The sequence below is a fragment of the Rattus norvegicus genome, chromosome 3, assembly GCF_021556685.1.
Source record: "Rattus norvegicus strain SHRSP/BbbUtx chromosome 3, alternate assembly SHRSP_T2T, whole genome shotgun sequence".
NCBI classification, from domain to species: domain Eukaryota; kingdom Metazoa; phylum Chordata; class Mammalia; order Rodentia; family Muridae; genus Rattus; species Rattus norvegicus.
In genome coordinates this window covers 136,072,984-136,086,592 of record NC_141536.1, presented here as the reverse complement: position 1 = coordinate 136,086,592, position 13,609 = coordinate 136,072,984, and the positions used below count along the sequence as shown (strand labels likewise).

The 13,609-nt window shown below is 40.8% G+C and overlaps 1 protein-coding gene across 1 annotated transcript; it reads left to right on the top strand.

Moving 5' to 3' along the window:
* The first annotated feature begins 201 nt into the window (after positions 1-201).
* On the top strand, positions 202-3,962 carry Cstdc2 (cystatin domain containing 2). Its single transcript, NM_001109522.1, is given in 3 exon segments — positions 202-466; positions 2,696-2,800; positions 3,677-3,962. Coding segments are annotated over 3 exon segments (402 nt in total). The 5' UTR covers positions 202-256; the 3' UTR covers positions 3,764-3,962.
* Positions 3,963-13,609: the final 9,647 nt, after the last annotated feature.

The window sequence follows — 13,609 nt, the reverse complement described above, 5'->3', positions numbered from 1 at the left end:
GGACTCAGATCAGGGGCACCTCAACCTCTCATCTTACTTGTTCTATCCAAACCACTCTGCCTGGGCAGGACAGGAGAATGAACAGCAATGACTGAGGGAGGTGGTACCAAGGGGGATGGAGTGATGACCAAGAGGAGGCCCAGAGGGAGGAGTCTAGGGCCCAGGAAATTAACTTAAGGCGTAGACTTAAATGAGCAAGACTGTAAGAGCCAAGGCAGAAGACAGAACTCACATCATCCTCTTTTCAGGGGGGAAGATGGCTCTGCTCTGGACAATATTACTGACTCTCTTGGGTATCTACATCCAAGGAGCTCACACATGGTGTTCGGAAACGGATAAACTCTACATTGATCAAGCAGTCAGTGACCCTGACACAGTGAAGTTTGCTTTGAGTGAATTCAACAAGCAGAGCAAGGATGAATATGCCTACAGGCTGATACACATCATGAGTTTCTTTAAAGTACAGGTGGGTGATCTTGTCCACTCTACTTGCTGTTTCCCGATGAAGCAGGCAGGACACTTTGTCTTCATTAGACGTTTTTAGTCCATGGCTGAGCTACATGGCTCAGTGGTTTGGATGCTTTTTTTTTTTAACTTACACATTCTTTTAAATTAAGTCTACACACATAAAAAAATTACTGTGCAATATTATCATGTTTTATGATAGTACTTACATAATTAAAGAATACATTTTAGATCAGGCATGGTGGCATACAAATGTAGTTTCAGCAGTTTTGAAAGCTGATACAGGAGGAACTGGATTCAATAATAATAATAATAATAATAATAATAATAATAATAATAATAATAATAATAATACTTTGCAGGATATTCACTTCTAGGAAGATCTTTCTATTGAACAAAGAAAATATTTAAACAGAGATTCCATAGGCAAGGCCTGAAAATATGCCAAAAGCACCTTTAAAAGTTTTTGCTACCATATATTTACTATGCACAGTAACAAGTTTCATCATGACATTTCATAAATGTACATAATGTATTTTCTTTTTGTTTTTTTTCCTTTTTCTTTCTTTTTTTTTTTTTCCCGGAGCTGGGGACCGAACCCAGGGCCTTGTGCTTGCTAGGCAAGTGCTCTACCACTGAGCTAAGTCCCCAACCCCTTTTTTTTTCTTTTTGTTTTTTTTCTTCTTTTTTCTTTTTCTTTTTCTTTTTCTTCTTTTTCTTCACATAATGTATTTTCAACATATTTGCCTCCCATTACTCTCTAGTGTCCTTCTCCCATCCTTCCTGAGTTCTTTTCTCATACTTTTTGTACTTGTCTTTGTTTGTACTTTGTTGTTCTTGTTGATAATCAAATGAGTTTAATTGGAGTTTCTTACAGAAACATGCTCACGTGATAATTAGAGGTGTATAGGCAACTTACAAGCATATTAAAGAATTAAAAGAGTTGGAGAGATGTAGAGGGATCTGTCAGTAAAGTGCTTGCCACACAAACACAAGGGCTAGAGTTTGGGTCCTCACCACCCACATAAAAAAGCCTGACGCAGGGATGCACCCCTGTAACACTAGTGTAGGGAAGGCAGAGACAGGAAAGTCTGGAGAGGGCATGTTGTTGACCAGCCTAGTATAGTTCAGCCTCAGCTTCAGTGACATATCCTGTGTTAAAAAGTAACATGGGGAGCTGCTGAGGAACACTCTTGCTGCCCCTCCAGGCTTCATGCACATACATGTGCATACACATGCATGCACAAACAAGTAATTGGGAAAATTGAGAAAGTGAAAGGAAGAGAAAGAAAGGGTAGGACTGTCAGGACAAGCTAACTGTCCTGAGAAGCACTTGCCAGCTCAGCTCCTTCTCTCAGTTAATTCCTTCCTACTCTGGGTCCTTGACAGACTCACATAGCCCACATAGGACAACCATCCTAAAATGGTGATGGATCCCCGCAGAATACTCTTAGTTTGGCAATGCTCATCTTCTAATGCCACACTTATGGTCATGGGGGAGGATTCTCCTTCCTCAGCAGAGGAAAGGCAGAGGGTTTGCACAGAGCTGATACCTCTGGAAATCTCTGTAGAGCACCTAGCTGGTCCTGTTAGGTCTCTTAGGCTGGAACCTTACCTGTGAGTTAGGGCTATGTCATTGCTAGACGAAGAGTTGGTCTTGTGGGAAAAAAGGATGGGAAGAGTGTGAGACTAGGCAAAGAAGGAAAGGGATACAGTGGAAGGAAGCGGGAGGAAGATTTTAGAGCTCATACTATATAGAAACTCGCCGGATAAGCCATCATTCCAATCTGGTGTGCTAGTGCATAGTGACTGTAATATGAGAATTTTTTTAAATGTAGGTCAAGTGACAGCACCCTGCAGATCTGGCTTCATCACTTTGGGCTGAATTATCAGCAGAGCTAATACCCAACCAGAGCCTTGTAGGTTAGTTCAGGCGACTTTGAGAGTGAAACTTGGGTTTCCTTTGGTAGAATAGAATATGAGAATTTGAGGTAGGTGATATACTAATGGTATGTGACTCAGCCTCTGATTTCCCCTAGCCTATACCAGACTGCCTCCTCCTATTAACCTCTAAACTAGACCATCCCCTCCAGGACTTTCACCTGTAAGAAAGGGATAGTAGGCCTTGGAAAAACTCCAGGAGAGAGCCCAGGTCTCTTCCAATGCTGAGACAAGTCTATGAATGGGCACCAATAAGGGTCTGCTCACTTCAATATTTTTCTGTCTTTAGGAAGAACCACCACAAACTTTCTTCATGAAGCTGAGGCTGACAAGAACCATCTGTAAGAAATTCGAGAAAAGCCTAGACACCTGTCCCTTACCTGAACTGGAATATGTAAGACAGAACTTATGTCCACCTTTCCACAGTTGTGAGGGCTGCAGAGTCAGAGGTGGGATACAAGAGTGGTGACAGAGCCATGCTTAGAGACCTGAGGAGGGGCCAGTGGCAAATTGCCCAAATTCCTTCTTAAGTTTTAAGGGCAAAAGAGTTCCAAAAGGATGCAAGCTACAGAGACCTGGCCAACCTGTTTCCCCGACTCTGGCCACTCACAATAGTAGCTGCCTTAGGCATCATGGTTTCAGGATACTTGTGTCGTCTTTGGTTCTGCATGTTGAGCCTGAGTAACAAATGCTCTTTGTCTGGTCTTCATTCTCCTCCCTTGAATTCAGGGGAAAGAACCTACTGAATTCTGATGTTATATTATGGAACCTTCACTGACACACAGCATGGAGAGGGAGTGAGAGAAGGGGCCCCACTGTTTTCTCTCCAGGCCTTGAAGAAGCTCCAGCACTTGTATGGGGCAGCCTAATTCTGGGAGCAGCTCCCATTCAGGGGTAGTAGACCCCTTATCAAGAATAATTAATAGCTTAACTATTGACTTAAATCTGATAGCAATCAACACCTTCTGGGACAGAACATCCTCTACTGTTCCTAGGATCTTGCATCACAAAGCAATAGTCCAAAAGGTTCTTTGGGGCACTTATGGGGTGAAAACAATAAGAAAAATACTGCTGGATCAAAGGAAAGCCCAGATGCAGACAGCTCACCCTCGAGCAGAGTTTGAGTTGGTGGTTACACCTGTAGACCAGAGCCTTCTTCTTCCAACTGCTAACTAACAATGGGATATGGTTGAGTAGAGAGTGTTCCTGACAATAAACCACAAGCTTCCTGAGCCTCCCCCACCCTGTCTCATTTTCATTGTTTCCTTAGGTTCTCATCTGTTCCTTCAGCATCAGCAGCCCAGGCTCAAAACAGTTCAATCTGTTGAAGATGACTTGTTCTGAGGGACTTCTCTGACTGAGATCCACCACAAGGATCTACATACAGCACTGATCCAGGCCTGCTCCTTTTTCTAAAGATACCTGCCATTTACAGGAATCAGCAATTACAGGCTTAAGAAGCTCTGCAAGTGTCTGTGCTTTCATGTCCTGGCATTTTAGAAATGTTCCGCTACACAGATTCATCACATAGATTAGATCTTTAGACACCAGCACGCAATAAGATTTGTGGGCTCTGGGCATGAGTCTGGACGCCGAGCACTTGGTGGAGTAATCTCAGCAAGGTACCTTAGTGGCCATCCTTGCAGACCAAGAGCTGTCCCAGATACTACCATTAAGGTCCATCTGAGCTCTGGTCTCATGACACATATGGTCAGAGATATGAATGATTGTTACCTGTCCCCCCTACCAGGGCATCACATGTACATTGTCTTTGCTCTTGAGGACATTCCTCACGTATCTCTTCCCAGGTCTCTGAAGTTGGTACGTGGAGATTGGACTGTAGCCTCACTCTTCAGGGAGTGGTTCCCCAACAAAGAACAGCAGCGGCATCTGTTTGGCACCAATTAGTAATGGAAAACACTAGAAACTTCTGCCCTCAGAAAGGGAACCAAATCTAATAATCTTATTTGAGAAACACTGATAAACCAGAAGATCACTAAGTCCCATCTGAGATGTCTGTACCAGGGTCCAGCACATGCTCCAAAGAAGCTAGAGAATAACTATTCTGACATTTTGGAGTATTTGGATATCTATGTCAACCATTTCCAGTTTGCCTTTGTTTCTTGTCAGTCACAGACTATGTGGAAACTGATGAGTGGCAGGGTTTCAATAAGACTGTTAAAAAGTAAGTAGTGACCACTTTAGCCTTTGACCATAGTTGCCCATCTCTGACACTAAGAGACCCTTACTGTGCACCTGGTGCCTGGTGTTTGCAAGTGCTGATTCCATCTAAAGCATCAGCACTTCCCCGATCTGTGTCAGGGCATGGCAGAAAAGAATCCCATCAGCAGGCCATTTATACAATGCAGGTGTAGAAAGATTAAGTCTGAGAGCCACATACTACCATGGAGAAGGAAGCAAATATCAGGCTGCCAACTTCAGGCCACCCAATTCCACTGAAAATATCATATTAATCACCAAGTTTTCTAGGAGGCTAAAGAGTTCGATGAGCTGTATTCTGGACTCCATACTCTCTACATTAAATAATATACTCTTCAGATAATACTTAAGATTCCTTTCCATGGGACTGGAGAGATGGCTTAGCCATTAAAGGATACATTCACAACCAAGAGTGTAAGATTCCTTTCCATGGATATGTCTTCACTATTTGTCTGTACCTGCTGTGGTGGTTTGAATAAGAGCGGCCCCTATAGGGTTCACATATTTGAATGCTTACTCACCAAAGAGTGCAACTGTTTGATAGAATTAGAAAGACTAGAAGGTAATGACTTTTTTGAAGTAGCTATGCCTTACTCTCTCCCTCTCCCCCACTTTCACTGCCTGTGAATCTTCAGGATGTAGCTTTCAACTACTTCTCCAGCATCATTCCTTACATGTCTCTTGCTGTGCTCCCTAGCATGATGAAAGTAGATTAAGCTTCTGAAACTCTAAGCAATCTCCCAATTAAATGCTTCCTCCTATAAGAATGGCTGTGATTGTGGTATATCTTCATAACAATAGAACTGTGACTAAGACGCCTTACCAATGAACTTTAGAAAGACTATAATACCCTAGATGCTTATTATAATCCAATGTTTATCCCTCCCCAACTCCAAGACTACTGACCTAGTAGCATAACAAGAGTCCAAAATTTTTCATTTCTCATTAGCCACTGAAAACAGTCATCTTTCCACTCTATGGGCCATGCTTAGAGTAACTCAGGTTCAAGAGACACCCTGAGGTAGATGCTGAGCACACAAGTAGGACTCACTGGTCTGAAGTCATTGAGCAGGGATTCACTAAGTTCTAGATGAGTAAGAATAAGAACGATGTACTTAATGATAAAGAGAACGGAAGTCTTCTCATCCACCAGCTATCAGTTTGCAGAGTGGTGCCTCTAGACAGGAGTTATGCTGTCTAAACTCAAACACCCTGGTTTCTCAGTGGCGTCTTACAACTGGAAGAGCTCCAGAGTCGCCGTTCTCAGATCAGTGCCCCCAAACACATTGCTTGGGTCTTTTTTAGTTTTTGCATAGTTTCTCCCAGTAGTTACGCAGATGGTTTAACTAAATGGTCTCGCAGCAAAACCAAGAATCATGGATCTGGGAAAAAGATGGGTAGGAATAAGAGGGGCTGAAATGAGTGGGAAGGAAATAAGATAGAGTGTAGGAAGAAAGTAATCAAAGTGCCTTATAAATATGTATAAAATTGACAAAGAAATAGCAATAATGATTTTAAACATAAGAAATGGAATGTATGGTTTTAAGATAATATGTTTTTTAAATAATTATAACCAACAAAAACAGCATAATCTCAAATTAAAACATGAACTTACAGACTGGGTGTGGTGGTAATTAATTCCAGCACTTAGGAAGATGAGGCAGGAAGATCTAGTCTACATAGTGAGTTCCTTAACAACCAGTACTCTTTAGAGAAACCCTGTCTCAAACAAACAAAAAACAAAACAGAAAACATGGACTTAATAAGAAATCAATAAAATTAGGCATGTTGTCTTTAAGTAGGAGGTAATCAAATGTTACTGAGAGTGAAAGGGAGACAATTCAATGAAGAAATAGTTCATGTTCTCTCTTGCTCTCTCTTTCTCTCTTGTTCTCTTACCCTCTCCCCCCTTTGTCTATTCCCTCTTCCCTCCCCATTCACTTCCCCCCCTCCACATACTCACGGCCAGCCTCTACTTCTCTACTCCTCTCTCTCTCTCTCTCTCTCTCTCTCTCTCTCTCTCTCTCTGCCTTTCTCTGCCCCCACTACCATCTTAACTCCCCTCCCCATGTCCTGAATAAATAAAAAAAGAAATAGTTTGAGCCAGTGCACTTGAAGACTCTAGGTTCTAAAAACACCCATTTTCCCAAAATAAGTCTCTATATTCAACAGAATTAAAAAAACACTTGTGTGCATGTATAGGAAAACAAATAAATATTAGATTTTTATAAAACTCACATGCCCAAGCAGAGGAAGAGTGACTGGAAAATGAGCGAGAATGTGCAGTTGATGTGGCCCCACTGATGCATGTGTGCATGAAACCTTAGATTTGTGCTACCCATACCATTGTAGATCATAGGTAACTGCCTGCCCATAGTTAGTTTTCAGGAAAACTAGGCTTTGCACTACCAACAAAAATTCACTCAAGGTGTTCCTGAATTTGAAAAAATAAGGCAACATTTTAAAAAGATGACTCAAGGCTCTTTGTGCATGTGTTTATATTTCATTTGCACTTTTTATATGTGTAAATTGTCATGGTAATAAATAATGAGAAAAGTTGCAACACTTTAAGATAATATATTTTAAATTATAGTTCAATTAACAAACATTTGAATAATACAGATTAAGTGATTCTGGAAATATGATACTTCTGAACAGACAAAAAGCTATTAGAATAAATGAATAATAAAAATAAATTTCCTCAAAACAGTCAAAAAAATAAGTTTCCTAGGTCCATCAAACACTAAAGGAAAAAATAATCTCAATTTCACACAGTCTTGAAATCAAATTTCCTTTGATTTCAAGGAAAATGAAAAAAAGTTCAGCATTTTCATATCTATAGACTACATTAGAAATTTGACAGAAAATACAGTGGGCATATTCTAAATAAAGAACAATAAGAATTCAATGATATTCAAAGAAATAAATGAAAAATCACCAGAAAAATATTAACAAGAAAAATTCAGCAATATATAAATCAAGGGAAATAACATGACCAAATATGGTCTGTCACTAAGAATAAAAAATAGAGGGGGTTGGGGATTTAGCTCAGTGGTAGAGCGCTTGCCTAGCAAGCGGAAGGCCCTGGGTTCGGTCTCCAGCTCCGAGAATTAAAAAAAAAAAAAGAAGAAGAAAAAATAGAAATCTTGGACTCAAGATTCAAGAACGTGATTTGTTCTTGCAGAAGACCTGAGTTTGATTCCCAGCACCCACGATTGGCAGCTCCTAACTAGCTGTATCCCGAGCTCCAGAAGATGCCTCTGACCTCCACAGGTACATAAACCACACACAAATATACACGCATAAGTAATAGTAATGATGATGATTGTAAAAGGATTCTCTAAGACTCAGGGCAGACACAATCACTCCAACAATAAATGCAGTAGCTGTAGATGCCTACCCTGTACAGGTATAAGCCTATTATTATTATCATTATTATTATTATTATTACTATTACTATTAGTCAGGCATGGTCAGAAGAAGGACTCAGGGTGACTACTCCTCTCTGATAAACTATTCATTACAGATAGATTTGGGAGGATGAAGAATCAGTGCCTGCGGTTGTGTATCCATCAGGCTCCAAGAGATCATTTGAATTCAATTGTCATACAAATGTCCCCTGGTTAAACTAGATGGGTCAAAAAACAAAACCAGAAGTCATGATTCTGGGGAAAAGATGGGGATGGTGGAAAAGGGGGGTGTGGGTGGGGCTTGACAGGGATGAAAGAAAAATAAGGAGAAAGTAAGAGAGTAAGCAGAACACATGTATACAGTTTTCAAATAACAAACTCGATACAAAGAAAAAGTGTCATGTATTCTATTAACAAAAAGAAAAAGACAGAAATTACCTCAACCTCAACATGTTCAATGAAAAAATGATAAAACTATATGTTGATAGTAAAACTTTTCAGAGATTAAAAAAATTCAAATACCTAGCACATCATGGCATGCCTGGTCTAAATACTACAAATTTCCTACGACCTTCTATTACACCCTGTCCCCAGAAGGCAAACATTTGGGACCCACCTATCACATAGTGTACAAATAATCAAATAGGTCATAGCTGATATGATGTTTTTCAGCTTGCGTCCTCTCTTCAGTCTTGAGACTCTTACTGGGCATGATGCTTGTACCAGCTAGTTTTATGCCAATGTGACACAAGCTAGACGCATTTGAAAAGAAGGAAACCGATTTTGGCAGACATCTTGAGATGATAGAAGTATAAATGTTGCTTCCTGGTTGCTGCCGCCGCAGAGAGCTCGTGGGCAGCACCCCGCGAGCAAACTTGAGCCTTGGGACCACAGGTAAGACCAACTTTTCTGCTTCAAGTGACCTGCCTGGTGAACTCGGGACACACAGAGGCAGAATTCCTCTAGGACCGGGCACTCCCTGAGTTTACCGGGAGTCCCACACCCGCGGATCCCGGCCCGCAGCAGCTCTCTGCTCCCAAACCCCGTGGGAGAGAGACCTCACCGCCTGGTCAGGTGGGCACTCCTGAGGCTGCAGAGCAGAAGAGACCACCGCAATGCCCACCCCTGCCCACATCCCTGGCCCAAGAGGAAACTGTATAAGGCCTCTGGGTTCCCGTGGGGGAGGGCCCAGGAGCGGCAGGACCCCTGCGCCTGAGACACCGCCGGAACCTGAAGGAACAGACCGAATAAACAGTTCTCTGCACCCAAATACCGTGGGAGGGAGAGCTAAACCTTCAGAGAGGCACACACACCTGGGAAACCAGAAGAGACTGCACTCTGCACACATTACTGATTCCAGAGGAAAACACCAAACACCATCTGGAACCCTGGTGCACTGAAGCTCCCGGGAAACGGCGGTGCAGATCTTCCTGGTTGCTGCCTCCACAAAGAGCTCGTGAGCAGCACCCCGCGAGCAAACTTGAGCCTTGGGACCACAGGTAAGACCAACTTTTCTGCTGCAAGTGACCTGCCTGGTGAACTCAAGACACAGGCCCACAGGAACAGCTGAAGACCTGTACAGAGGAAAAACTACACGCCCGAAAGCAGAACACTCCGTCCCCATAACAGGCTGAAAGAAAACAGGAAAACAGGTCTACAGCACTCCTGACACACAGGCTTATAGGACAGTCTAGCCACTGTCAGAAATAGCAGAACAAATTAACACTAGAGATAATCTGATGGCCAGAGGCAAGGGCAGGAACCCAAGCAACAGAAACCAAGACTACATGGCACCATCGGAGCCCAATTCTCCCATCAAAACAAACATGGAATATCCAAACACACCAGAAAAGCAAGATCTAGTTTCAAAATCATATTTGATCATGATGCTGGAGGACTTCAAGAAAGATGTGAAGAACTCCCTTAGAGAACAAGTAGAAGCCTACGGAGAGGAATCGCAAAAATCCCTAATAGAATTCCAGGAAATCATAAATAAACAAGTAGAAGCCCATAGAGAGGAGTCACAAAAATCCCTGAAAGAATTCCAGGAAAACACAATCAAACAGTTGAAGGAATTAAAAATGGAAATAGAAGCAATCAAGAAAGAACACATGGAAACAACCCTGGATATAGAAAACCAAAAGAAGAGACAAGGAGCTGTAGATACGAGCTTCACCAACAGAATACAAGAGATGGAAGAGAGAATCTCAGGAGCAGAAGATTCCATAGAAATCATTGACTCAACTGTCAAAGATAATGTAAAGCAGAAAAAGCTACTGGTCCAAAACATACAGGAAATCCAGGACTCAATGAGAAGATCAAACCTAAGGATAACAGGTATAGAAGAGAGTGAAGACTCCCAGCTCAAAGGACCAGTAAATATCTTCAACAAAATCATAGAAGAAAACTTCCCTAACCTAAAAAAAGAGATACCCATAGGCATACAAGAAGCCTACAGAACTCCAAATAGATTGGACCAGAAAAGAAACACCTCCCATCACATAATAGTCAAAACACCAAATGCACAAAATAAAGAAAGAATATTAAAAGCAGTAAGGGAAAAGGTCAAGTAAAATATAAAGGCAGACTTATCAGAATCACACCAGACTTTTCGCCAGAAACTGTGAAGGCCAGAAGATCCTGGACTGATGTCTTACAGACCCTAAGAGAACACAAATGCCAGCCCAGGTTACTGTATCCTGCAAACCTCTCAATTAACATAGATGGAGAAACCAAGATATTCCATGACAAAACCAAATTTACACAATATCTTTCTACAAATTCAGCACTACAAAGGATAATAAATGGTAAAGCCCAACATAAGGAGGCAAGCTATACCCTAGAAGAAACAAGAAACTAATCGTCTTGGCAACAAAACAATGAAAAGAAAAGCACACAAACATAACCTCACATCCAAATATGAATATAACAGGAAGCAATAATCACTATTCCTTAATATCTCTCAACATCAATGGCCTCAACTCCCCAATAAAAAGACATAGATTAAGAAACTGAATACGCAACAAGGACCCTGCATTCTGCTGCCTACAGGAAACACACCTCAGAGACAAAGACAGACACTACCTCAGAGTGAAAGGCTGGAAAACAACTTTCCAAGCAAATGGTCAGAAGAAGCAAGCTGGAGTAGCCATTCTAATATCAAATAAAATCAATTTTCAACTAAGAGTCATCAAAAAAGATAAGGAAGGACACTTCATATTCATCAAAGGAAAAATCCACCAAGATGAACTCTCAATCCTAAATATCTATGCCTCAAATATAAGGGCACCTACATACGTAAAAGAAACCTTACTAAAGCTCAAAACACACATTGCACCTCACACAATAATAGTAGGAGATTTCAACACCCCACTCTCATCAATGGACAGATCATGGAAACAGAAATTAAACAGAGACGTAGACAAAGAGAAGTCATGAGCCAAATGGACTTAACAGATATTTATAGAACATTCTATCCTAAAGCAAAAGGATATACCTTCTTCTCAGCTCCTCATGGTACTTTCTCCAAAATTGACCATATAATTGGTCAAAAAACGGGCCTCAACAGGTACAGAAAGATAGAAATAATCCCATGCGTGCTATCGGACCACCACGGCCTAAAACTGGTCTTTAACAACAATAAGGGAAGAATGCCCACATATACATGGAAATTGAACAATGCTCTACTCAATGATAACCTGGTCAAGGAAGAAATAAAGAAAGAAATTAAAAACTTTTTAGAATTTAATGAAAACATACCCAAACTTATGGGACACAATGAAAGCTGTGCTAAGAGGAAAACTCATAGCGCTGAGTGCCTGCAGAAAGAAACAGGAGAGAGCATATGTCAGCAGCTTGACAGCACACCTAAAAGCTCTAGAACAAAAAGAAGCAAATACATCCAGGAGGAATAGAAGGCAGGAAATAATCAAACTCAGAGCTGAAATCAACCAAGTAGAAACAAAAAGGACCATAGAAAGAATCAACAGAACCAAAAGTTGGTTCTTTGAGAAAATCAACAAGATAGATAAACCCTTAGCCAGACTAATGAGAGGACACAGAGAGTGTGTCCAAATTAACAAAATCAGAAATGAAAAGGGAGACATAACTACAGATTCAGAGGAAATTCAAAAAATCATCAGATCTTACTATAAAAGCCTATATTCAACAAAACTTGAAAATCTGCAGGAAATGGACAATTTCCTAGACAGATACCAGGTACCGAAGTTAAATCTGGAACAGATAAACCAGTTAAACAACCCCATAACTCCTAAGGAAATAGAAGCAGTCATTAAAGGTCTCCCAACCAAAAAGAGCCCAGGTCCAGACGGGTTTGGTGCAGAATTCTATCAGACCTTCATAGAAGACCTCATACCAATATTATCCAAACTATTCCACAAAATTGAAACAGATGGAGCACTACCGAATTCCTTCTATGAAGCCACAATTACTCTTATACCTAAACCACACAAAGACCCAACAAAGAAAGAGAACTTCAGACCAATTTCCCTTATGAATATCGATGCAAAAATACTCAATAAAATTCTGGCAAACCGAATCCAAGAGCACATCAAAACAATCATCCACCATGATCAAGTAGGCTTCATCCCAGGCATGCAGGGATGGTTTAATATACAGAAAAACATCAACGTGATCCATTATATAAACAAACTGAAAGAACAAAACCACATGATCATTTCATTAGATGCTGAGAAAGCATTTGACAAAATTCAACATCCCTTCATGATAAAAGTCCTGGAAAGAATAGGAATTCAAGGCCCATACCTAAACATAGTAAAAGCCATATAGAGCAAAGCAGTTGCTAACATTAAACTAAATGGAGAGAAACTTGAAGCAATCCCACTAAAATCAGGGACTAGACAAGGCTGCCCACTCTCTCCCTACTTATTCAATATAGTTCTTGAAGTTCTAGCCAGAGCAATCAGACAACAAAAGGAGGTCAAGGGGATACAGATCGGAAAAGAAGAAGTCAAAGTATCACTATTTGCAGATGATATGATAGTATATTTAAGTGATCCCAAAAGTTCCACCAGAGAACTACTAAAGCTGATAAACAACTTCAGCAAAGTGGCTGGGTATAAAATTAACTCAAATAAATCAGTTGCCTTCCTCTATACAAAAGAGAAACAAGCCGAGAAAGAAATTAGGGAAACGAAACCCTTCATAATAGACCCAAATAATATAAAGTACCTCGGTGTGACTTTAACAAAGCAAGTAAAAGATCTGTACAATAAGACTTCAAGACACTGAAGAAGGAAATTGAAGAAGACCTCAGAAGATGGAAAGATCTCCCATGCTCATGGATTGGCAGGATCAATATAGTAAAAATGGCCATTTTACCAAAAGCAATCTACAGATTCAATGCAATCCCCATCAAAATACCAATCCAATTCTTCAAAGAGTTAGACAGAACAATTTGCAAATTCATCTGGAATAACAAAAAACCCAGGATAGCTAAAACTATCCTCAACAATAAAAGGACTTCAGGGGGAATCACTATCCCTGAACTCAAGCAGTTTTACAGAGCAATAGTGATAAAACTGCATGGTATT